This window comes from Balaenoptera musculus, chromosome 10, assembly GCF_009873245.2.
Source record: "Balaenoptera musculus isolate JJ_BM4_2016_0621 chromosome 10, mBalMus1.pri.v3, whole genome shotgun sequence".
Taxonomy (NCBI): Eukaryota; Metazoa; Chordata; class Mammalia; order Artiodactyla; family Balaenopteridae; genus Balaenoptera; species Balaenoptera musculus.
Window position 1 is genome coordinate 12,512,948 of NC_045794.1, and position 23,906 is coordinate 12,536,853.

The window sequence follows — 23,906 nt, forward strand, 5'->3', positions numbered from 1 at the left end:
AAATGTACAGTATGGTCCCATGTACCTTCACCCAGTTTCTTCCAGAGGTAACATCTTACATAACTACAGTAGGTATTAAAACCAGGAAACTGACCTTGGTACAGTTCACAGACCTTATTCAGATTTCACCAGGTTTACATGCACTCGTGTGTGTGTGTGTGTGTGTGTGTGTATATATGTTTCTGTGCAATTTTATCATCTGGGTAGATTTGTGTAACCACCAACACATTCAAGATACAGAACTGTTTCATCACCACAAAGATCTCTAACATTACCACTTTTAAATTACACACCCTCTCTTTCCCCTCCCCCTACTCATACTTTGCCGGTGGGAATGGTGGGAATGTAAAATGGCATAACCACTCTGGGAAAGTTTGACAGTTTCTTTAATAATTAAACATTTTTAAAAGTATATAAATGTTTATGTGTTTATAAATATGTGTAATATAATGTGAGCCAACCTCCTTCTATATTCCACTCAGGTGTCAAAGGACAGCCCTTAAAATTTACAAAACTTCTGACCTCAAACAGAAAAAATATATACTTGTGCTATTTCCTCCTGGGTGAGCGTGGGACAGAGAGAATGAGAGTGTTTAAATGGGATGAAGAGAGTGGAAATGGGAGGGATTACCCTCCCCATCACACACACACACACACACACACACACACACACTGAACTCCATCACTACAATCACAACCACCACTTCCCTCCAAGTGTTACTTTCACTGAGAGCAAATGCAGGAAGACTGGGAAGGGACCGGGGTATTTGGTTCCTGAGTTGCTGAAGGCGAGTCAGGGTAGCCCCACAGAACTCTGCGTCCCAGGGACTGTGGAAGAGGTTGGGGCGGAGCCTGGAGTGGGGCTTGGGAAGCTGCTGTCACTTTTATGAGTCCGCAGCCCACAGTGAGAGTATCTCTGCTGCCAGACGACCGCGGAGGGCTGGGCGCAGGGCCCCCGCCTCCCGCTCACCGCGCGGCAGCCGCGGCGGCGGCGGCGGCGGAGCCTCGCCCACTCCAATCCCCACCCTCTCCATCCTTAGCTGTTGAAGAACAGCAGCACCTGGCACGTTCCTAGAGGACCCAGGGAGCAGAAAGCGAAAGGGAGCTGGCGCGGGGGGCACTGCACAGGCAGCATGCGCCCGCCGGGAGCAGCCTCGGCGCCCAAGGTCTGAGGCTGCAGCCCCCGTTCGCCATTGTGAGCCGCCGGGGGAGCCAGCCGGCGCCACCGTCCCGCCGGGTCCCCGTCCACGCCGCGATGGGGCACCTGCCCGCGAGCACGCGCGGCGGCCGCCGCCTGCTGCCTCTGCTCTGGCTCTTTGTGCTGCTCAAGGTAGGGGACCCCCTCCCCCAGCCGCCGCGCTCCGGCGCCCTCGCTCCGCCGCGGGGGGAGCGGCGCGCCCCGGGTCGCGATGGCCGGGCTGCTGGCAGCGCCAGCGGTGCCGCCTGGGCGCACGCTTTGTTGTCCTCGCGTTTACGTGCTCTCCGCGGGCTTCAGGGATGGGGTGGAAGGAGAGGGAAGTTTGCTGCCTCCGGCTTTCCCCCTTTGTGCTCTTGCACCGCCGCCGGCACGTACATCAAAGGTGGGCTTGTTGGATGGTGCTTGCTCAGACGAAATGAGATCGCTTTCCCTTCTGGTCGCTACTGCACCCCAGGGCTGCTTAACCTTTTCTGCCTCCCCCAACGGAGTGAGCGGAGGCTTTGTCTTAATTTACCTTCTGCTGGAATTATACACCGGGGGCCGAGCTCCCTGGCCTCAAATGGGCTGCCGGGGCTGGGACGTGAACATGGTTTTCTTTGACTAAGGAATGTCAGCTTGAGCCTGGAGAGGACGCCTCTCCCCAAGTCCTCGTCTCCAACCTGAGAATACCCTTTACAAAGTCTAGACTTTCCCCCGCTATATTTACAGAGGATGCTACCTCTAAATTTCAACGGCAGACATCTGTATAATTAACTTTTTCGTGTCTTCTTTGGAATGTCCTGCTTCAGGGTTTTACTCTGAGAAAAAAAGACAAGACAAGGACTGGTTAAAAAAAAATACCCCTACTTTGACAACTATACGGTGCATAAAATTGTTTTAAAGAAATTTAAGCTAGATGTCTTTGGAGAAGTGTTATGAAGTTATGAGGTAATTGTCTATCACTCGTGTCTTCCGTGTGTCTACTTTAGTTCTTAGTCCTTCTTCCGGCAAAGCAAACTCAAGTACGTCGACAGGTGACCGGGAGCTATCCTTTCAGCACCACAGTGATATCTACCTTAGAAATGGACGAAACATTAAAGGATGCAAATGTTTTCTTATCAAAGAGTCACTTCTTGCTCATATGCACCCTTAATCGTGAATGTCTGACAAGGAGATAGTGGAACAGAGCCAACGGATTGAGAACAGCATCAGTTTTAAATATTCCATATTTTCATTATCTTAGTGGAAAATAGGAAAAACAGTTTCCGGGAGAACCAGCAACAGAGTGCCTAAATACGATTCTAAATTGTATTTAATATATTTTTACATTTTCTGAAGCTATCAACAATAATATTATTTAAAATCTGATAAATAATAAGCTCGGTCATATATTTTCACTCTAAGAGGTTGCTCTTTAAGCAGACACCACAAATGTGTACGTTTTATGAACATACACAAACTATGAAGTTTTCTATTAATTTTTCTATTTGTCATATTCTGTCATAACTATATGTCTATGCAACACTTGTCATGAACGCAAAGTGAGAAATTGAACAACCACACATTTTACTATGTAACAGCTAGGACTTAACACATATGACATCTGATCCAAACCCAACCTTTGGCACTACTTCAGGTTTCTGTTTGAAATCTTCATAATGAGTGAGAATTTCAGAAATGGTCAAATGATGGGTTCGGGAGTATGGGTAGAGTGCCATAAAAAATGTAAAAATTTGTAGCAAAAGGTCTAATCAAAACTTGATATCAGACTGAGAAATTGCAGTCAGTAATAGCATAGACTGTAATAGATGTTCACCCTGTTCTACATAATAGGTGTCTTCCTGCACATTTGCAGTTTAGTGTCAATTATGGTAAACTGCATCACACAGTAAATACATTAATAAAGCTTGTCTTTTAATAAATATGGTAATGAGACAAGTAATTTTGTAAAGCAAGTTTTTACTCTTTATTTTATGTAAATGCAATGTTTTATGTCAACTGGATATAAAGTATACCAAAAGAAATATATATATATATATATATATATATATATATATATATATATATATATATATATATATATATTGCCTTCATGTATGTACACTGAATGCCCACCATATGCCAGTCAGTCTTCCAGGTATTTCACACATGCTATTTCATTCACTTATTTTGTTACAGTTGACAAGAGATGTTCAAAGTGGTAAACTGGGCACATAGAGTAATGCATTTACATTTTGGAAATAGTATATTACATGGTAAATTGGGTTCATAGTATAATCTTTCCATAATTTGGAGATGCTTTTGCATTCGAGATCCTGAATAAGTGTCAGTAAAACAGACTTAATGTGCAGGTGGTGATAGAAACATAACATTCCATTATTAAATACCAAGTTGTCGATTGAATATCAGTGATAAAATCTAAAAAGGTCTATCTGTGCTGAGTCAGAAAGAAACCGTTTCCCCAGCCCTCCCCCCAAATCTCTGTAGTTCTCATTATGTCAGACAATCTTTCACTACTCTGTATGAAGTACCCTCCACATGAGAGTGAAAATCCCTTAAAGCCATAAAGTTAGAGAAACTCAAACATGAGGCTTGATTTGTAGTTTTATCTTTTCCACAAATCAGAAACAAGCAGCTGGACATAAGTGGTGGGAAAGTCTGAAATTCTGAATCTGTAAGATTGGCTATAACCAGTTTCACTGAGGTAGCCTCAAGGTGCCTGGCTAAGGAAGCCTTCGTGCATTGTTCCCTAACCATGGCTTAATGATGGGCACATTTAATCAGTCATCGCCAATTGTTTAAATCATCCACTTTATGTTATGAAGCTAATAGCTGCCTAATTGATGTTTCATAAGCACAATGTTGGTTATGAAAATTTCTACTTTCATATCAATATTGGTGGTATATTTCTATTTCTAAAAACAGAAAACAAAAGTACTCTGTTATCAAGTATACTGGGAGCCTACCAATCTCAAAGTCTTCTACCCACATATGAATGTAAATCGAGTAGTATTTATTGGAGTATTATTTATTTATTATTTATTTAATCACCAGATAAATACTACTCCATTTAGATTTTCCCTCTCATACGTCTTCCCATAATTCTAGTAAAAACAATGTAACTTCTCTCACCCATCCTATCTTTACTACACCTCTCCTTGAAAATTACTTCCTATATCAGTTCACTCGACATCAGTATTTTGTCAACAAAGAGGCAAGTTGTAGAATATGACATCATAGGAATTTAGATTCTGCCTTCCCTGAAATGGTGCTCATTAGTAGTCAACTGGAAGGTTTCCCTAAACTCATAGGTTTGGCCAGAATCCTTCTTTCCTTCTGAACCTCCTCTCTAAATTTCCTTCCATTTCTGCTCTTACCTGATACATAATCAGGGAACATTAAATTTGAAAGGGCCTCAATTACATGTTCTGAAAGAGGTTTATGTTTAATTCTATAAAGCATGAGTGTTACCATGTTGACCATAGTACTTTTATTCGGGAGAAATACCCACTTTCCAAGTTTTATCTGCCTTTCTCCACTTCCCTGTGACCCCTCTCTCTTTTTCTTTTTCTTCCTTATTTTCTCAGCCTTTCTCTCCACCGCCACCCCCATGTCTCTCCCTGCACCTCTCTCTCTCTGTCTCTCTCTCTCTCTCACACACACACACACACACACACACACACACACACACACACAAGAATCTTCACTTTCCTTCTGGAGGTTTTACATGCACATTCTATATTATACAATGTCGGCAGATGAACCATAACCTTTTCATCTTTCTGAAGCAGCTTAGACCCTCCTCCTCTCAGTGAAGTTTGCTGCCATTAACTCCTTTGTCAGTTGACTTCCTTGACAAGTGTTGTTGCCAGCCTATTAGAGAAACCCTTTTATACGTGACATCCCTAGTAAGTTGGAGAAGGTTCACTGGGCTGGTCTCCTGCAGGGGATTGAGTGATAATCCTTCCCAATGTGAACATCTGTTTTCTTTTCTTCTTTGTTATATGAAAGATTGATACTGCATGGAAGCATAGAAAATTCGCACTTACCTCTTTCTCATCTTGGCCCATAAGAAAGCATGCGTCTGTATGCATAAATAATTAAAACAATATGAGTTGTACTTTATTTTTAAATGTAGTGGTATTTCTAGCATCTAAATATCCAACTTGGAGGTATTTAAACTTATAAGCACATTGACTCCTGGGTCTTATAAGTATAATTCCAACTTGAATCTTGAGGGTTTGCAAAGGATCTTTGCTGCTGGATACAGTTGGTGCACCTATATAAGCCATGTGATTGGTAGCAGCATGGCACAATAGAATGCTTAACAGCTGTGACCACAGATATTTCTTTCTCATTTCCTTCCTAATTTAGTGCCTTCAGGTACACACTTCCAGTGGTGTTGTATTTTCAGAAGCATAGCCCCAGTACAATGATGGGCTCTACTAGAAAGCATCGTGTTCATTTAACTACTCCAAATACATTGTAAATATTTTTGAAATAAATGCATGTCTATTGTAAATTTTTGTCTTCCATTGGGCCTAGTATGTGCTGTTAGGCATATCATAGAAGCTTAATAGACAGATTCACATTTTCATCATTATATAAATATTTTCTGACTGAGAAGTGTTAAAATATCATAATATTGACTTGTGAACTCATCTTTAAGGAAAATATGAGGAAATTATCATTGTGTGAATTAAATCATTATGATTACAATGCAATCATTACACCAAAAAAATAAAATATTACCCATCCCTTATATTAAGAACTTATTAAAATCATAAATCAAAATACCAATATGTTATTTTCCCCCAAAAATAGTACTCTGGATTGCTCCAGCGTTACCTCAACTGCTATTTACTGTCATCAATTAAAAGTCTGAGTTGAAATACTAGAGGAAATGGCTTTCCTTACCTCTTTATGTGACCTACAACTTCGGCCAATACCCAGATATGCAGGTAATATTCTTGCTTCCTCTTCCATGTTAACCTTCTTCTGTGACCACTACCAACTAGAACTGACAAAGATTTCTGCATTCTTCTATAGAAATCCTTCTAATTTTTTGCCATAACTTTGCTTTTAAGAGATGAAGCCTTTGCCACACCCTGGTCTTGTTATATCTATGGTAGTGTTCAATCCAGGGGCATAAACCAATGCTGTAAAGAACTCTTCTGTGGTGCCCCTAGAGACCCATTGGTATCAGCTCATATGTGAGAGACCTCCTTGTTCACTTGTGTCATTGATTTGAGGGGCTAAACCAAGGTTAATATGGCACCATATTAATGGTGCCATATTAATATGGCTCCATTCAGTAGAATGAGCAAAAGAGTGAATGGGGTAGGATGAAACTGGAGACAGAACACAAAGTCTCTTGTCCTCTTCTCTCCTGGTGCTATTGGCTCCAGCAGGTTCCATATTGCTTCTACCAACCTTTCAGAAGAATAGGTGAATAATCTTCTTAAACACCTCTCATGTAATCTGTGGTCACTAATTTCTCCTGATTAGTGAGCTTGTCCTTTCTTAAGCCTGTTCTAAGTCTCCAGAGTGCTGATCCTTAGTTTTGTTATTTTTTTTCCTCTGAACAAAGTACCTTCAAATTTATTTCCATAAGTAGAACCATATCTTATCCCTGTGTCAGAAAATCATCCTCAACTCATTCATTCAGAATCTCATTCTCCAGCGAAACATGTTGCCTTTCCCTAGGCATTCTAGTTACCTAAAAGGCCAACTCCTCTTAGTTCTGAATATATTAAAACCACCAAAGAAAAAAGAGGATGTTTGAAACAACGTTGTAGAGGTTTCTTGATAAAAACAGTCTTTCCCTTCCTTTTTGTCAGGAAATTGAGATGAAAGAGAGAGAAATGATAAATGCTTGGAAAAATCTTTCAGAAACAGAGAATCAGGATTGAAAATAGGACTCTGAGTTCAAGAGTTGTGTTACAAACTATAAATATGCATGGTAATTTCAGTAAGAAAATGAATATAGGGAAAATTAGGGAATCACATGAAAAAAGTTTGATGAAAACAAATATATTGCCATCCTTCTATCTATATGCAAATAAATGTGTTTCCTTCTTGAATACTCTTCATTTGTTTGGTTTTCCACTCTTCCTAAATAGGAACGCTGTGCAGTTCATTTTTCTAACAAGACTGTTCCTATCATAAAGCATATTAAAACCAAATGAACCTGGTAGTTTTTGTACGTTTATTAGCAAATGAAAATAATAGGGATGCAATTTATCTACAATGTAGAGGTATAAAATCGGAATTATTTTTTGTAATACTAATGTATATGTGATTTAAAAGATGAATGTTTCTCTTGTTTAATATCATCTCATTTAACTGTTTTTTAGATAACTGAGATGTTTGTTATTTTTTTCTTTTTCTTCCCACCTACATTTTTTAATAGATGATTTATGTTTGAGAAAATATCATCAGGCTTCTAACAGGTCTTTAATCCTAATCCTTCATTATGACCCTCCTATTTTTTTTTTTTTAATTAATTTATTTATTTTTGGCTGCATTGGGTCTTCGTTTCTGTGCGAGGGCTTTCTCTAGTTGTGGCGAGCAGGGGCCACTCTTCATCGCGGTGCGCGGGCCTCTCACTATCGTGGCCTCTCTTGTTGCGGAGCACAGGCTCCAGACGCGCAGGCTCAGTAGTTGTGGCTCACGGGCCCAGTTGCTCTGCGGCATGTGGGATCTTCCCAGACCAGGGCTCGAACCCGTGTCCCCTGCATTGGCAGGCGGATTCTCAACCACTGCACCACCAGGGAAGCCCTGACCCTCCTATTGATCAAATTCACTACAGAGGAATTTTTGTCCCTTTTTCTCTTTACCCTTAACTTATACCAGAGACCAGCTACGGCTCTGTGTACTGATCCAGTTTGTGATTCCGTCTTAGTTTCACCCACAGAAGCTTGTGGTTGGAATGTACAAGCCAGATGTTAGAGAATTCCAGAGAGTCCCTTTGTGTATTTGGTCTTTTCTGAGGTCTGGTTCCTTACCCCTTGTACCTCACTTTCTGAATCAAGATTCTATTTTAATTAACTCTAGCATTCTTGCCCTTTACCCTGGCTTTAACTTCCAGTTACTCTGTCCTTGTCTTTTCGTTTCCTTGGAAGGGCATCCTAAACTTTGGAAACCTTGAAAGAGCCAAAACTTTTCTGGCTGACCAGTCTTTCCCCAAAGCCAGAATGACCACATTAAGAAGTTACTTTTCTTCCTCAATACTAAGTCTGTCTTTTCGATTCTAGGATAATGATACATAGCTCAGTTGCATTCAGTTAATCAAACATTTATTGAGCATCTATTGTGTGCCAGGAATTGTACTAGATGTTGTAGGTAGACGAAAGGATATCAGGCAGTTGAATCCTCACTAATGACATAATGGGAAAATAAACATAGAAAAAGAAAATGTCATTAAAATGTGGTCAGGTTTTGTTCTGTTTTGTTTGTTTGATAGAGGAAAACATGGTAATATGCTAGAGGAAAGACATTTAACTATATCTCAGGGTTTGAGAGATGACTTCTTAAAAGATGACACCTGAGCTGATAAGAGGTAGGTTAAAAAATATGGGCATACAGGCAGAAAAAACTGCATGAATAAAGACCCAATGGTGTGAAAAGCATGGTAGTGTTTAGGAAAATACAAATTTATACAAAAGGTAATGAAGGGATAGAAGTTAGTTCAGGGAGGCACCTATAAGCTGTGCCAGAAAGTAGAGTCTTTATTCTCTAGGTGAAGAAGATTATTTAAAGGGTTTAATCAAGGCTTAATGGAGTAAGATTTGCATTTTAGATAGAGCTTTTGGCTGTAAGAAAGGCTATCCCAAAGGTGTACCAGGCCTGGAAGCAGGTAAACTGCTTGGAGATTATTGCAATTGTCCAATGAAGAGATGATAAACCTTGACACTAGGGTGATGGGAAAGGGGCTAAAGGAAGAGAGACAGTGTTCAAAATAGCTAGATTGACAAGACTGGTTAGGTGTGGGAAACTGGGGAAAGAGGAGTCCAAGGTAATTTCCAAGTAACTGACACCTTTGCCTAAGATGTTGCAGTTTTAAGATACCAAGTGTACTGGTGGTGTCCATTCTCCTCCCGATCAGCTTACCTCCTCTCCACCCTCAGTGCCAGGGAGCTTCCCTGTAAAGACTGCTTCTTCAGGATCCCTTGCCCTTTGGCCAGCAGTGGGTTTGACTAATAGGAGGCACCAACAGAAGATTCCTGGTGGGAGTCCACGCTGGCTGGACCCTGATAGGCAATGGCTTCATCCCCTCTTTCAATCCCGTAGTCAGCTCCTCTTTCAAGGCCAAGTTCTGGCCAAGTTCCAGAAGCAGCTTCCTCCCCTGGTCTCTTTAGGGTAATAGCTTCTCACTGCTGCTCATCCCTGGGTACTTTATCACCCCTGTTTAGTATCACTACTCCTGCTCCACACCTTAATTATCAGTCTCTTGATTAAACTCCATAGAATTTCCCCTGAGTGTCCTGCTGGGACCTCCACTGCTGTAGTACATGATGAGGTTAGTGGAGGATCTTTTGAATTCGAAGTGCCTAAAAAAAGCAGGTACTTAGATATGAGTCTGATGTCTAGGGGAGAGGGCAGACCTGGAGATGTGAATGGGGATGTCCCAGCAGAGGGCAAAGGAGAGAAGAGCAATGGGCCAGGGTGGGGCCTGAGGAGCACAAACATTTAATAAGGAGCCTTAGAAGATGAAGAAAGAACAGCCAGAGAGGTACAAGAATCAAGGAAACCCAAGGTCTAGGAAATTTCAAGTGAGAGGGATTGGCAAACTGCATCAAATGCAATGGAGAGATACTATAAGCTAAAGTCTGAAAAATCTTTGGATTGGGAAATAAGTAGGCTGTTGGTCTCTCAGAGCTTGGGAAGGGTGGTATGCTTCTGGGAGTAGAAGAGTTGAGAACTGGCCTTTTATTAAAAGGCTAGGCATCATTGGGTCAGAGAGACATGATTTCTATCTCAGCTCTCTGGACTGTGCCTTTTACCAACAGCAGGATATGGGGGAAATTATTTCACCTCTCTGGGGTCCCAATGGTGATTGGCTATATTTATCTCAGAGGATTATTGTCAGGAATAAATGAGATAATGACCATAACATATTTTAAACAGTGCCTAGAGTACAGTAAGCACTCAATAAGTGTTGTGTCCAAAAAGAAAAAGAGAAAGAAAGAAAGAAAGAAGACAGTAAAAATAGCCCAAAGCAAAAATCAAAGAAGAAGAACAATTAAAAATGTGTCTATGGGCTTCCCTGGTGGTGCAGTGGTTGAGAGTCCGCCTGCCGGTGCAGGGGACACGGGTTCGAGCCCTGGTCTGGGAAGATCCCACATGCCGCGGAGCAACTGGGCCCGTGAGCCACAACTACTGAGCCTGCGCGTCTGGAGGCTGTGCTCCGCAACAAGAGAGGCCGCGACAGTGAGAGGCCTGCGCACCGCGATGAAGAGTGGCCCCCACTTGCCACAACTAGAGAAAGCCCTAGCACAGAAACGAAGACCCAACACAGCCAAAAATAAATAAATAAATAAAAATAAATTTAAAAAATAAAAAATGTGTCTAGAGCAGCATCTTCCCAAGTGTCCTCCATGGAACATTAGAGACTTAAAATGTTAACAGATATTATTAAAAATAAACACTTCTATGCTGACATGAATTTGGGAAGTAATCTGTTTAACTTTGTTTAAACTAGTATCAATACATTTATTATTATTTTTTGTACCAGGATTTCTTAGAACCTTCACTATGTTACTATGCATTGTGCTTCCAGTAGGCAGATACAGTGTGTAGCATTTCCCAAGTTTGAGCGCAGAATTTTTTTCTAAAAATGATTCATGGGAATAGTGAATACACCTTAAGAAACAATATCTATATTTGTACACTGGATACTTCTTCTCTTTATCTCTCTCTATCCTTAATGAGAAAAGTAACTTTAGTGATAGGGGAAACATACCAGTAAGATCAATCATAGTCTAAATCTCAGAATCTGAAGAATTTGCATGAAGGAGAGCAACTATTCCCAACTTTCTTTTCAAGGACTGATGTTCAACTCTCTTGGAAGAAAAAAATGTGTATATTTTCCTTATTTTATGGGTTGCACTAACTCTGGGTTTTGTAACTGTACATACAAAAATTTCTTTGGCTTTTGACTGATAAAAAAAAGATAGAAAATTAATTTTAACACTATTTTTAAATATGATTGTCTTAATATATGACTTAAGAGAACAACGTATTTTGTTCAGTGTATTTCATTGAATCATAAAACTATACTTTTCAAAGATTGTCTAGTTCAATACTTAAGCTAGTACTTAGATCTTGCCTCTAATATTATTGCCAATTGGTCATAAATGGTGAAATTACTATCAGCTGAGAGGCAGCTGTTCCACTTTTGGACAGTCATTTTGTTGTTTGGTTTGGTTTGCTGTTGAGATGAACTATTTCTGGTTGTATCTTTCACACATTACTTCTATCTCTGTTTCATTTTAGTATGGCACTAGGTTGTGACTGCTCCTGCTTTCTTGCATGTTCTGAAGAACTGCTTGCCAACAGACTTGACAGGTTATAAAGATAAAATGTGAGAAGCTTGTCATCTCTCTGTCCTGTCCTCAACCCTCTATCATACTGCTTTAAGCTATTTACACCAGTCCAAGATTTCTGGCTGTTGTCCTTTCTTCTCTTTCATGGCCACAATAGCCAGTTGGGTAGAAGATGATTCTCGTTCTTCCCAAAGGTGTTCTGTGATGAACCGTGGTAAGGGGCTGAGAGTGCCAATCTCTGCACAAAGGGTGGTTCCTTAAAATGTCTTTCCTGAACAGCCAATCTAAAAATCAACCCATCACTCAAATTTTACCAGTTTTACCCAGGTTTATTTTCTTTAGAGAAGGTATCACTCACTACATGACATTATATTAGCTCTTTATTATTACTTAACTCCTCTATTGGAATGCTTGTAGGTTCCGTGAAAGCAACGTCTTTATCCTTTTTGTTCACTGCTGTATCCCCAGCTGTTGGAAGAGTGCCCGGCCCAGGGTAGATGCTCAGTAAATATTTGTTGAATAAATGAATATTGAATGAATACATAGGGTGAGAAAGGTCAAACAGGACTTATGGGACAGACTCGAGACAGAGGAAAAACAGGTTGCAAGCTTGCAAGTTCAGGGAATGAAGCCAATGCACAGTGAGATGAACTAGGAGAGAGGGTCCATCGGGCAGGCAGTGCTGAGGGAGTGTAGTCAGAACGGAGAGATAATCTGGAGATGCTGTTTTATTGGTCTTGTGGAAGTAGCAAAGGATTTATTACCACAAGTGAAAATAAAGTCTTTTAGACATCAAGATAAGGTTCCTCACACATTTTTTTTTTCTTGCTATTGTATTGTCAGAATCAACCACTGGTAAATGATGTGTGCTCAAGCAATGGATGGGTTCCCCGTGTGGCAAATTCTCATCTGTAATGAAATAAAAACAGATTTTTTGATCACTTATTCTCTATTTTATTCATTGACTGTGCATAAAATTTACTTTAACTTGTAAACAAAGTAGTTTTGGGGTTTTTCAAATCTAAAAATGTGTTCTTTTCTTGGCTCTACAATTTGAGAATATCAAAAATAAAAATAATTTTTTACATAACGTTTTTTCTTTATTTTTCCCTGACAATGTATATTAATATACTCAGATTGGATCTAGACCTCTAAAGGCGTTTCCAGAAACTCACATGACTGAAGCTCAGATGATCATTGTTATTTTTCTTCAATCATTAAAACTTATGAGTCCCTTTGTTCCTTAAAATGATATTTTTTTCTTTTTTTAAATGCATATTGGTACCTCATAGAAATTTTTTTAATGGATTTCAGACAATGAATGTCCTTTCTAGTTTAAGATTCCAGTAGGTAATTTTATACAGAAACAAATGATAATTTTCATACTCAATTGAATACTAGATAATAAGTATTTTATTATCCAAACATGGACAGACAGTTAAACAGGCTGATTAAATTAGTGTTGTAGTCATTAAAATGTTAGTATATATACACCAAAAGCCTGGACTGTCAAGATTTTCAAATGACTAAAATACAAAAATGTATGCATGAAACAAATACTATTACTTACACTATTTCGTTAGAGAATTGAAAGGTATTACATTGTCTTGTAATATACTAATTTATATCCATAGTCTACTACTGTATTGGTAAAGTGTGGAAGTTTGAGTTAGTTGTAATTTTTTTCTCTATGACTTTAATTTTCTTTTTGTTTGTTGATAAATCAATATCTCCTCTAGAGTCAAAAATACACGAAAAATTGTGATCAGATTATTTGTACACTCACATAAATGGCCAAAAAGAGGTTTTCCCCTCCCTGAATGTATAATAAGGAGAAGTGCACCTAAAGAGTATAAAAATAATATTAACAATTCTGCAATTAATAAATTATTATTTTCAAGTTTAACAATCTTCTTTTTTTAGTATCAAAACAAAATTTCTGGAAATCTCCAAGAGCACATTTATATGAGTCTCTTTCTCTCTCTGTGTGGTGCATCAGAATTAGGCTAATTGCCATACATCATTCTTTGTCTCAGATAAACCAGGAATTTCCTATTTAAGTCAAGTTGGTGGTCCAGAAAATAGATATTCCAGTAATATTGCTTTGGGATGTCGATTTATTTTGATGTTGTGCTGAAAACTAAAGTGTAATTCTAAAAATGAGAGTGTTCTTGACAAATTCCACAAAGTATAACCATCATTTTTACAATAAGGGCCAACAGCATTACCATAAGAAATACCTTATTACTTGGATGTACTTAAAATTCCTAGATTTTATCTAGGAAGAAAAATTGACTTCTAAAGTTTCTGAATGTTAAGTTGATTAATAAGGTGAATAATAAAAAGCCAAGGGAATTGTATAATGTCTGTAATGTATTATTAAACAGTGAGTCATTTGGTCCTCCCTTAAAGGATTTTAGAAAAAGCTAGGCTATTATAGGGTTATTTACATATAAAGATAGTGATGGGATGTGGCCAAGTTTATTTTGCATCATTATGGGGACTTTCTTCTACAGTTTCCCCTAAATTATACTTTTTAATTAGTCTTTCAGAAATAAATATAGGTCTCATTCAAAATGGATAGGTACTTGGGATTTTTAACATGAAGATTCTGGTATTATCAAAACTGTGTTAAAATGATTGCAACAACTTAGAATTAAGTACTATGGACTTAATCTTGAAAACTTAGCTTATGTGCTTCTTTTTAATTAGGTAAAACTGTTAAATCTGCTGAAAGTCAGCCCCCCTTTAGAGGTGCTCCAGGTTCTTTCCTGTTGCCACATCTTTTTACTTATTTTTTGAAGGCTAATTGGAAACCTAATGAGACTCTTTCTGTTGAAATTCTTGTTGCTATGTTGAGGCCTCCAATTAGCCTTTTCACCATGTGGTTTCTTGTGGTTCTGAAGTAGGGATTTCTTAATTTGAAATCTCAAAGTAAGTCTGAATCAGGCGTGTATCACCAAACATAAGAATTTTATAATGGATTAAAAATTTGAAAACTAATACATGTTCACTGTGGAAAATATATAAAATACAACAGGCAGAAAAGGAAGAAAGTAGCCATTCCTACATATTCAGTTCTCAAATAACTACCATCTGGGGGACATATCATTCCAAATTTTTTTCCTATGTCTTTGTACTGGAGTGGGTATGTAAAAAAAAAAAAAGAAAAAAAAAACTATCAAATTGTCCCACTATTTTAGCATGCTCTTTTCACTTAAATGTATTATGATAATTTTTTCAGGACCTGAGCATTTTCAGTCCTCTTCAATTTAGGAATTAAGCCAGGGGTCTGAGGTTCAATTATATTCAATTCCCAATTGTACTTTCACCAGTGAAGGACATGGATGATCATAGACATTGATTATGACCATGAAATGTTGGGGATCATCACCTATGTGTGTGCTTCCCATTAGTGTGATTACTTCAGAATTAGTCACATAGAAAAACTTCAGAGGCTATATTGACAGGCATTTATTTTCCATTTCTCCACAGCTAAATATAATGCATAATAAAACTTAAGAATATAGGCTCTGTAGTCAAAAAGATACAGGATTGAATTTTGGCTGTGCTCTTCTAGCTGTGTGTCATTTGCTAGTGTGCTGACCTCTTCACTGAAGACACAAATTATAGTGACTGCCCAGATCACCATTCCTCCAATGGTCAAATCTGCCATCTTCTCCAACACCTGCCATCCTTTGAGGAAAACTCCTTTTTAATCCTTATGGTTGGAAAGGATCCTACTTGACCTTAATACTCTGGGCAGTGATCAGTCAAGGGGTGAACCCTGACCTAAGCTAAGCCCATTTGGGGACTGTACCTGACCAGTGTCTTTGAGATTGGCATGTGATCTAAGTCAAACCTATCAGAATCCATCCCTGCAATTACTTCCAAACTGGCAACAGTGGGAAAGAATACTCTCCTCTCCAGTTGTGGAGCTATGACATGAGCTAAGACACAGGAGCTAAGTCATGAGCCTGGAAGCTGTCCCCAACCATAAAACTGAAACATAGGAAGGAAAGTTTTCTAACAGAAAAGGAGGCGGTGGAAAAGTAGAGACTTCAGCAAGACTATCTTTCATTGCACAAAGACTATCTCATTTCTCATACTCTAGAATCACTCCACTGATACTCGGAGAGATTACAAAACAGCAATCTACAAAAATGCAATTCTATCATAGCCAAGCAGGCATAGCAATGCTTGGAATCTTTAAGAAATCTGAATCTTGTACACCTGAAACTAACACAACATTATAAATCAACTGTATCTTCTATATCTTCTAATCAACTATTTTTTTATCTTCAGTAAAAAAAAGAAATCTGAATCAGAGTGATTATATAATTTATCATACCAACTGGGGCACTTCCAAGACTGAAGGGATCATTATGCCAGGACAGCAGACATAAATCGGCCTGTTCTGGGAAAACCAGGACAGATGGTTACTCCTTCCTGAAAATACTAACAAACATATTTGATGCAGTATGGAATCACTAGCTCCTCACCCATGTCATCCATCTCTGAAAACTTCTGCTCTAAACAAGATGAGTTGGCTGTATAAGAGGAATTGTAATTATCTTCAGCAAAAAACTAAAGCTTGTGCAGGAATGTTTATAGTAGCTTTGTACTAACCAAACACTGAAAATAACCAAAATGCCCTTCAATAGGTGAATGGTTAAACAAACAGTGGTGTTTCTGTACCATGTGATATTATTACTCAGCAACGAAAAGGAATAAATTATTGAAACACACAGCAACTTGAACGAACCACAAGAAAATTGTGCTGAGTGAAAAAAGCCAATCTCAAAACGTTTCATACTATCTAATTCCATTTATAAAATATCCTAGAAACAACAAAATTATGGAAATGGAGAACAAATTCGTGGTCACCAAAGATTAGGGATTACATGGGGTAGAGGAGAAAGTGTACCTGTCTGTGAAGGGGTAGCATGAGGGAGCCTTGTGATAATGGAACAGTTGTGTATCTTGATGGTTGTGGTACTCACATGAAGTTATACTTGTGATCGAAGTGTGTAGATCTACATATGCACACACACAGATGAGTGCATAATCACTTGTGGAATCTCAGTAAATTTTACAGATTGGACCAATGTCAATTTCATACTTTGGATATTTCCTTGTTTGGGATTTTCTTATTTTGATATGCAAAATATCAACATTGAAAGAGGCAGGGTGAAGGTTGCATGGGACCTGCCTGTACATTTCTTTGCAACCTCCTATAAATCTATAATTTTCTCAAAGAGAAAGGTTAAAATAACTTTATTTAGTTTGTTTTATCTTCTTCTCTCTTTTTTTGGTGTGTGTGTGCCTGGCCCTCTGCTAAGTATTTTAACTGACTAACTGACAGATATAGCCTCTTTCTGATGAGGACTGTCTCTGAAAGACAATAATTATACTTGCAAGGGAAAGTAAGGCTATCTAAGCAAATGTGAAAAAAAAAATCAGGAAAATACACAAGGACCTCAATAAAACTATTAGCTGCAAACTCAAATGCATTATGAGAAAGACTGCCTATTGAACTATGTTCTTATGAGATTTATCTATTGAATTCTGGAAAGGACCAGATATTAAGGCATTCCCATTCATAATTCCCATACCACCAATGTTAACATTTTCATAACTCTTCAGAGAATCAGTTAAAAATGGAGTCATGGAAATTACCATTTGGGGAAGTTAGGACAAAATACTTTGATTGATGAAGTAATGTCATTCTTCCATTCTTTTAGCAATTATTAAATACCATATCTGGAAATAATATAAATAAATTAGAATGAAATAGAAAGTGATAAGAGGAGCTTAGGCGGCTTGAGTAAAACAGGGGAGATGGATGGAGGATATATGAAGGTGAATAGGAGATATTTAAGTATTTCAACCAATGAATCGTCAAACATGTATTAAACTGGACGTATAAGGAAAGTGCTGTATTCATCATTTTTAAGAGTGTAAAACAAAGTTATGCCCTTAGGAAGTCTGTAAGGTAAGGGAAAATAACATAAACATGTTATATGTAAAAGGGCTATATATATACGACTTCCTACTGTAAGAGAAGCCTGAAGTAGTAATATACTAACTTCCAAAGGAATGAGATAGACAACTGTATCCAGTCAAGTGCCTTTCCCTTCAGATAAAGGAGAACGCACTTAGGCTTGAGGGAGCACCGGTTTCACGAAGGAAGACAAATTTTGATCTGAACCTTATCTGTTGCGATTCAGATAGACAGACTAGTTTAAAGAAAACATTCCAGATGGGAGAAACAGAGGAACAAAAGTAGGAATGCGAGAAAATAGAAGTCCTGTTTAAGAAGGTTGAATAAAAGCAGGGAGAATGGATTCGAGTTGGAAGCGAGTGGTTTTGCCCAGCCATGAACTTCTATTCACAACCTTCTGTTCAATAGTGCTGCAAAGGCAAACATTAAAATGAGCTTTAGCTCAGCAGTGGTGTGCAGGAAAAAAAAATGATCATACCTCATTTTAGCTTTAATTGCTTTTATAATTCTGAATTTGCTGTTAAATGCAAAATGCTTAATTCTAAATACGTGTGCTCTGTCTTAATTAGATAAAATAATCCTCTGTTGCTTGGGTAGTTCAGTAAATTAGTCCCTAGACTTAAACTTCCCTGGATCATGTTGTTTATGCATTAATCTGTATGCACTCTTAAAGATAAATGGAAAATAAAAGGATTTTTTTTCAGAGACAAGTTGTAGCTGTCAGCATACTTTCAAATTTATATCCGCCATGTGTGACTTAAAAATTGCCACGTTTATTATAGTGATTATTATTCACATGTATATTACCCCATACATGTAAAATTTCTTCTACAGTTTTATATTTTATTTAAAACTACGAGTTAAAATTACATTTTGCTAGCCAAAACTAAAGATCTAAACCTCTGTTATGTAAATAAACAGCCTGCCAACTCAGCAATCAATGAATTACCAATAGTGCCACATTTGTATATAAGGAATGCCCCAAAGGAAACAACCAATATAAATATATTGGGCACAAATCAGAAGTTCTTCCAAACCTCACTGCCTTACTGAGAATGATGGTGAAGATACTGACAATCACTGACAATCATTAATTTTTGTAATTAAATTTTTGTAAATTAAATTCATTTACTGGATGGCCGCTGTTCAGAGGGCCTAGTGATAACATCGTTATCGCTACTTCAGTGACGGGGAAACTGAGTTTCAGAGAGGTACCGAAGCAGTTAAGAATGAAACCTTCATTTGACCATAGAACCTTTGCACACTGTCCCATTACTGTTTTGTGTGAAGACTCTGGCATGACTTTTATTTCCCCACTCACTAGCTTACAACTTCTGCCTCTTCTTCTTCCTCTAGAAATATCCTGAGACACGGGTGACTGAATCAGTCTCTAAGTCCTTGGTGGGGACTGCCATCTGGAGAGAAGTGGGGTATGGGGTAGTCCTGGAGACAACTGATTCCTGGTCATCCAAAATTTTTCCTGCAGTTTCTCCTTTCTGTCAATCAGTCTGTGAGTCACATGTTCCTAGACCAAGGCCTGCTGACTGTCAGAGGACTCCTGCAATTCACAAGTGTCAGGTTTATGCCGTTGTTTATCACCTTCTTCAGTTTAATGCATCTGTGGCGTCGGAGCTTTGTTAGATAATTGCACAGAGCTGAAAGGCGTGGAATGTGCTGATGTGGGGAGCCCGGGGTTCAGTTTTTGTACATCCAGAGCTTTCAGAGCCAATGCTATAACCACGAGGGAAAATTTTTTGCCCTGGCTTTAGAAGCCTGCATGGGATTGTGTGACTTGCTGCTTTATGTGACATTTACACCTCAGACAGGCTTTTCCCTCCGTGAAAGATACCACCTGGACAAAAACAATTTTAACACTAATGTCTTCCTTTTGATTGCATTAGATTTGCAAATTAAACAGATTAATGGCCGTGTTCTGTGTTCCTCTCAGCTCTTCTGTTTAATACTCTTATCTGACAAAGTGTAAACAGAAGACATAATTAATTACTCATAACTTGCACGTCAAGTCGAATAAAAAATTACCTCCCCAAGAGGCCCATTATTACATATCTGACTGTTCCGTGAAATTAGTTTTGCAAAGAAAAGGCATACCTAAAGATAAGAGTTTTGTTTGTTTTTCTCTACTTTTTATTTAACTTACTAGAGTATCTGAAAAAAGATATGGAAGAACAACATTAACTGTTAACATAATTTTAAGGAGCTTACTTCATTTGCCCAAGGGTATGTTATTTTTCTTTTACAAAAATTTTTGCGTTTGTTCATGAGATACTAAACCCTGTATATGAACGCTATAAAAATGACTCTGCTTCTGTAGAAGGAGGGTCCCAGAATATGATTACTACCCCTCTAGAATATGTCCTGCTGAGAAAGTTATTAGCCAAGCCAACTATGCCATACCATCCCCTCCATAAATTGTTTGAAACTTGAGCTGGGAAGTATACTACAACGGCTGGAAAAAAAATAGAATAATTGTACAGCCATTTCTTCTGCTTCGTCTGTCTAGAGCTGATCTGAATGAAATGATGTTTCTGCTTTAACTGGAGAGCTCAGCATTTCATATTTAGCTCTCAATCTGTTTCATGATAATTTTTGAAGGAACAAACTGCTCATGACAAAATGTGCTGTACTATTATTAAAGGTGTATTGCCTATGTAGATTTCTATCACTTTGAAGCAAAACAAAGATGGCTGTGAAGAAATTTTGAATGAGCATATTTTCTAAGTTTTAATAGCTATTTAACAACATGTAGTATATGCCTCAGGTTAGAGAAAACCAAGTATTTGATGAAAAACATGTGAGAGTTATCAATAAAACAAGGCAGCATAAAGAAAAGATAACTTGCCCACAATCACTTAGTCATGTCACCTCTCTGAAAAATGAGAATCATAATCACTTCCACCTCCTGGGATTACAGTGAAGCCCAAATGAGATAATCTGTGAAAGCACTTTGTAAACTGTAAAGCACAATTTAAATGTAAAATATTACCTTATTAAAAAATAATTGCATCCCCTGTTTCATTTGCTCTGGTATAGAAGTGTTTTCCCTTCCCACATTTATACATAACTGTCCATGTGTGTAGGGTGTATCATGAAAGGCTATAATTAATACTTTAATATCAATTCGTTCTTTTTCTTCTTAGAAAGTAAAGTTTGCCATACCCAAGTTAACTTTAGGTCCCCTGTAATCATGGCTTGATCACATAAAATTTATTAAATGTTTATGTCTCATGGCAAAATGTTTTCACATCAGCTCTACCTCTTATCTACTGATCAGATCATTCCCATAAAGTGATTTTTCACCTAACTTCATGATATAATATTGTCAAGCATTCTCTTCATACAGTGTTTCTGTCTACGATCACTGATCATCTTTCATATATGTTCAACAATAATTCATTCATTCTTTCAATGAACATTTATAGAGCAACAATTGTATGCTAAATATTGTGCTAAGTATGCACTGTCTCCTTGGGCTTCACTCATCTGTGGTATAAATGGGTTCATATCTACAGTAATAACTCCAATTAAAAAGACTCATGAGGCATCTGCCTTCTTTCTACAAAGTGCTCACTCAGCATTTCTCAGACTATATAGTGGGGCATTAGCTATGGAACCCCAGTTCTTCTAGGAACCACCTCTGCCCTTCCAGGCCCTACCCTTCTCTATTAGACTCCCCCCAACTCCACCAGGTACTACCCCTGCTAACACCAACACCTTCCCTGACGCACTCAAAAATATGGGAAAAGAATCTAAAAAAGAGTTGATGTATGTCTATGTATAGCTGAATCACTTTGCTGTACACCTGAAATTCACACAACATTGGAAATCAACTATACTGCAATAAAAATTTTTTTAAAAAAAGAAAACAATTTCCATCCCTTTGATAGCTAAGGCTTTCTTACTGGGTCAAGCATGTGTTTTTTGTTTTGTTTTGTTTTTCCCCTCGGAGCTTGTCAGCTGTAAGCCAATGGATTTCTGGACTTCCTGTCCCTCTAATTCTTCAAGCATGTGTGATTTCCATTTAGACAGAAGCTTGGATCTCCTCCCCTGAATCCCCATCACATTAACAGTAGCAAAAATTACTTATCTGATTTGATCTTCCTCTTATTTACCTTGTCTGCTTTCCAGTTGAGTTGAAGAAACTAGTGGACAGTGAAATAATCAAATGCTTAGTAGCAAGCTGGAGGATTAAAAAAAAATGACAATATAACTACAAAGAAAGAAAAAATCCTGTGTTAAATGCAATCTGTGACCTTTTAAAAAGTTTGATGTCTTAAGTGAATGTAAAAATAGATACAAGGTCAAAGTTTATTTATATTTGATACTCTGTCTCAGGTATTTATAAATTCCTCAGTTGTTGAGATATTAAAAATTACTAAAAGCTCTATTTATCTCAGAAGTATTTGTGTTTTATATTAAATGTCCAAAATAAGTAGACATTTTACAATTCATAATTTAATTTTTGAAAAGAAGCTTTATTGTTTTTATGAACACATTCTAACATAAAGAATTTTTATGTGACTCTACCTAATCATTATCATGTCCTGACAAAAATAGAAGGTAAATATAGAGACCAAGCTTGATGTCTTGAAAAAAAAAAAAAGGGAAATAATAATAAGAAATTTGCGCCATTTCAAAATTTCCACTTTTGAACATTGTTAATGTTAAAAACCCCAGAATTATGGGAACATGGACACTATGTCATATTGTGAGTGTAAAGCTTGCTGATTACATTATTTTCAGAATAATCAGTAAGCCTAATAGAATGGCTCTAAAATACATTTATTTGGAAATTTAAGGTCAAAGAGAAAATCACCTTCAAGTAATATGATGTATTTCACAAACATGGCACTGACTTTTTAGAGCATGCTTTTCCAAAGGATTACCAAATTCTACTAGACCTCCTTCTACAGAAGTCTTCTACAACTTGGATATATACAAATAAATCAATGAAAATAATATCAATTTCTTCCTCCTAACTCAGTAACTTAAGATTAATAAAACACCTATTAAAAGAGGTGAAAGCAAATGTGGTATATGTTGTTGAAGTGGTTGCATATTGTAAATTTAAACTTCTATATGTGATCTTTTAGATCATATAAAATTCGTATAATATTTCCTTAATGAGATTTTCAAACTACTATATAGAAAAAAATGTGTTTTAAGTTTGTGATTTCATGGCTCTTTTCACATGCTGATCTCAGTTCAATATCAAGTCTCTCTCTTTTCACAAACCATCTGGGAGATTGACAAGTTGCATCTCACCAGATGGCCTAACATACCAACCTCTCACTTCCATGGCACCATACCTTCATGATAAATCCTGGAATGCTTTGATACAGTGTCCCTGCTCAGGAGGAATTCTACAGCTCTCATGGCTTTAAGGTTCATCACTGCCCACTTCATTTCCCAAGGTTGAAATTGGATATGATTTCCACTGGGCGCTAAACAATTCTAGGGCACAGACGACTAAAGTGGTTCTCCCATCATCCTATCTTTCTACAATTTCTCTTCTTAACCCATCTCTCTCTCTCTCTCCTCTCTGGTCTATACTTTTATTACTACTACACTTTATATAGAGACAGTCCTTTCTTCTTTCTTCCTGTCTTTTTTTCTCATACATAAATCGTTGGAATATATACATTAAAGCGTCAGAAAGTAACTACACAGTTTTGAGCTTTGTGTGAGGGAAAATATCTTCCTGAATCTAGTATGCAGCTTGTTCATATCTTGTGACAAGAAATTTAATTGCCTGTGTCAATTATTTTATAGAATAACTACATACTTAAAAGTTACTCCCTGTGAAGAGACTCTCAAGGCCCTTCTGTCTTCCTTTTGTCTTTATAAATATCAGGGAAGCCCTAGAGAATTCATGAAGTACAAGGACATGGAAAGGGGTCTTTTTGTTTTCCAGTTTAGAACCCGCCTCATAAGTTTTAAAACTTCTTCCACCTATTTAGTTTTTAAGAACAAAGTGTGAATCAGAAACTTGTACAAATATATCAGTCTTATTTCTCTGGTGCCTGGGCATCTTTCTTTTTAATATATTGGATTTTAGCTTCTAAAGTTTTGCTTCCTTTTCTTTTTTTTTTTCTCTTTTGGACTTTTAGGCTTTAGTGTCTCTGTATTCTCCAACAAGCATATGAACTGCCCATATCCT

General features: G+C 37.8%; 1 protein-coding gene across 1 annotated transcript in view; it reads left to right on the forward strand.

Moving 5' to 3' along the window:
• Nucleotides 1-1,004: 1,004 nt before the first annotated feature.
• PTPRO (protein tyrosine phosphatase receptor type O) overlaps nt 1,005-23,906 on the forward strand; it is a 227,340-nt gene continuing 204,438 nt past the window's right edge. The window contains 1 exon segment of the mRNA XM_036867273.1: nt 1,005-1,330. Within this exon segment, the coding sequence (XP_036723168.1) occupies nt 1,256-1,330 (75 nt within the window). The 5' untranslated portion in view covers nt 1,005-1,255.